This window comes from Pundamilia nyererei, unplaced genomic scaffold (genome assembly GCF_000239375.1).
Source record: "Pundamilia nyererei isolate P.nyererei 1_Seehausen unplaced genomic scaffold, PunNye1.0 scaffold00018, whole genome shotgun sequence".
NCBI classification, from domain to species: domain Eukaryota; kingdom Metazoa; phylum Chordata; class Actinopteri; order Cichliformes; family Cichlidae; genus Pundamilia; species Pundamilia nyererei.
In genome coordinates, this window is record NW_005187419.1 from 4,583,672 (window position 1) to 4,585,504 (window position 1,833).

Below are 1,833 nucleotides of genomic sequence, written 5' to 3' on the forward strand. Positions count from 1 at the left end.
TATTACGCTGTATCCATATAAATGGCCCACCCTGTATATCTGTCTTTTAACACTGTTTTAGTCATCCAGACTACATCTAGGTAATTTCAGTTTGTGTGGTACATTCACACATGTGGTTAGGTAGTCAAGGTTTTAACTGTTGGAGCATGTATTCTAAATATCACAGGATTATACTCATTTAATTGTGGGAATCCAAAGTCCTGATCAAGATTAAAGTTTGCTTAATTATGTGTCCCTACCTAATCCCACTTTAAAGAAATCAAACCCATTTTAGCGAGAGGGGGTGCTGAATTCTCTGATTTCTGTCCTATGCAAGTGAAAGATGTTGTTTTGGCTCAATCAGGGGTTTTCCTACATAGAGCGAATTTTGGCAGCACCCCAGTGGGTTTTTAGTCACAGCCAATGGAAAATCACAAGTGAAATAAATGGTCATAAATAACAAAATGCAAATATAGCAACACATACATACTGCTTTGCCAAAGACCCGCTTTAATCCAGGAAAAAACCCGTAAGCATCATTTGTGAGTAGTTGGTTAATACGACTATGCCAACTGTGTTTTCAGGTCAAGAGGGAGCAACCATTGACTTTGATGAGGGAGTTTCTATTACTCCTTTCAACCTGGAAGAGGAGATGCAAGAAGGACACTTTGACTCAGAGGGGAACTATTTCATCAAAAAGGAGCAACAGATTAGAGACAACTGGCTTGATAACATTGACTGGGTAATTGAGTTCCTTTGTATTACACCACTGTTTATTCTTTCTCTCACTGTTTTTATTTTTTTGTCTGCTTTTTTCAGCCCGAAATCTGCTTTTGAGTGTTGGTGTCTTTGTATTTCACGAGTTTGTAATCTCATTTTGGTGACAGGTGCTTCATATTTTAAACAGTGTTCAGTAATAAAAGTCTCTTCTTTCTTCAGGTGAGAATAAGAGAGCAGCCTTTCAAAAAAAAGAAGAAAGGTCTTGGAGCCAAAAGGACACGCAGAGCAGGTGATGAGGACGAGGCAGAGGAAGAAAAACAGAGAGAAGAACAGCAAGCAGACCAAGAAGAAGAGGAGGAGGAGGAAGAGGCAGAGCCTCCAGAGGACCCACTGGCATCCTTCACACAGCACCAGCTCACTGAAGCTGTCATCGAACTACTGCAGCCTGGAGAAACAGTCGCTACAGCGCTCCGTCGGTTAGGAGGCCTTGGAGGACGGAAGAAGGGAAAGCTGAGGGAAGAAGAAAAATCCACAGAGGAGACCAAAGGGGATAAAGAAAAGCTTGATCGGCTCACAGCGCTAGCTGACCGACTGGTTGGATCCGGGATGTTTGAAATCTATCAGCAAACCTACGAAAAACTGGCCTACATGTTAAAGAGCATGACTAGCAAGCGGCCAGCGGTGGGGGGTGAGGAGGAGGAAGGAGAGGAGCTTGACATGTTTGCTGACAAGTTTGATGAGAAGCATGGTGAAACAGCTGAGGACAAAGATGACAATAATAGAGGTAATTTAGTTATTTTATCTGCTTTAATTTTCAAAGACTGTATTTTTGGTTTAATCCCATTTTGCCTTCCATCCAGTGAGCGATGAAGTGATGTGGGAGTACAAGTGGGAAAATAAGGATAATTCAGAAGTCTACGGCCCTTTCACAAGCCAGCAGATGCAGGTACTCTCCTAAAACTACTTGAAATTGAATAACAGGACTTCTGTTAAGTGTTTATAGGTGACTGTTTAAAATAATCAGAAGGGAAATGGTTCCCTCTCTGGCCATCGATAACGGTAATCGAATCTTTTTAGACCAAAAATCTTTTCATCCTCTAAATCTGAGGCCTGGGTTTCCAACTGGGAATGGGT

General features: G+C 41.8%; 1 protein-coding gene across 1 annotated transcript in view; it reads left to right on the forward strand.

The window, feature by feature from the left end:
- Positions 1-1,770, forward strand: part of cd2bp2 (CD2 (cytoplasmic tail) binding protein 2) — a 5,759-nt gene extending 3,989 nt beyond the window's left edge. The window contains exons 4-6 of the mRNA XM_005726233.1: positions 564-721; positions 919-1,483; positions 1,560-1,770. Of these exons, the coding sequence (XP_005726290.1) occupies positions 564-721; positions 919-1,483; positions 1,560-1,657 (821 nt within the window). The 3' untranslated portion in view covers positions 1,658-1,770. The remainder of the gene's footprint in view (positions 1-563; positions 722-918; positions 1,484-1,559) is intronic.
- Positions 1,771-1,833: the final 63 nt, after the last annotated feature.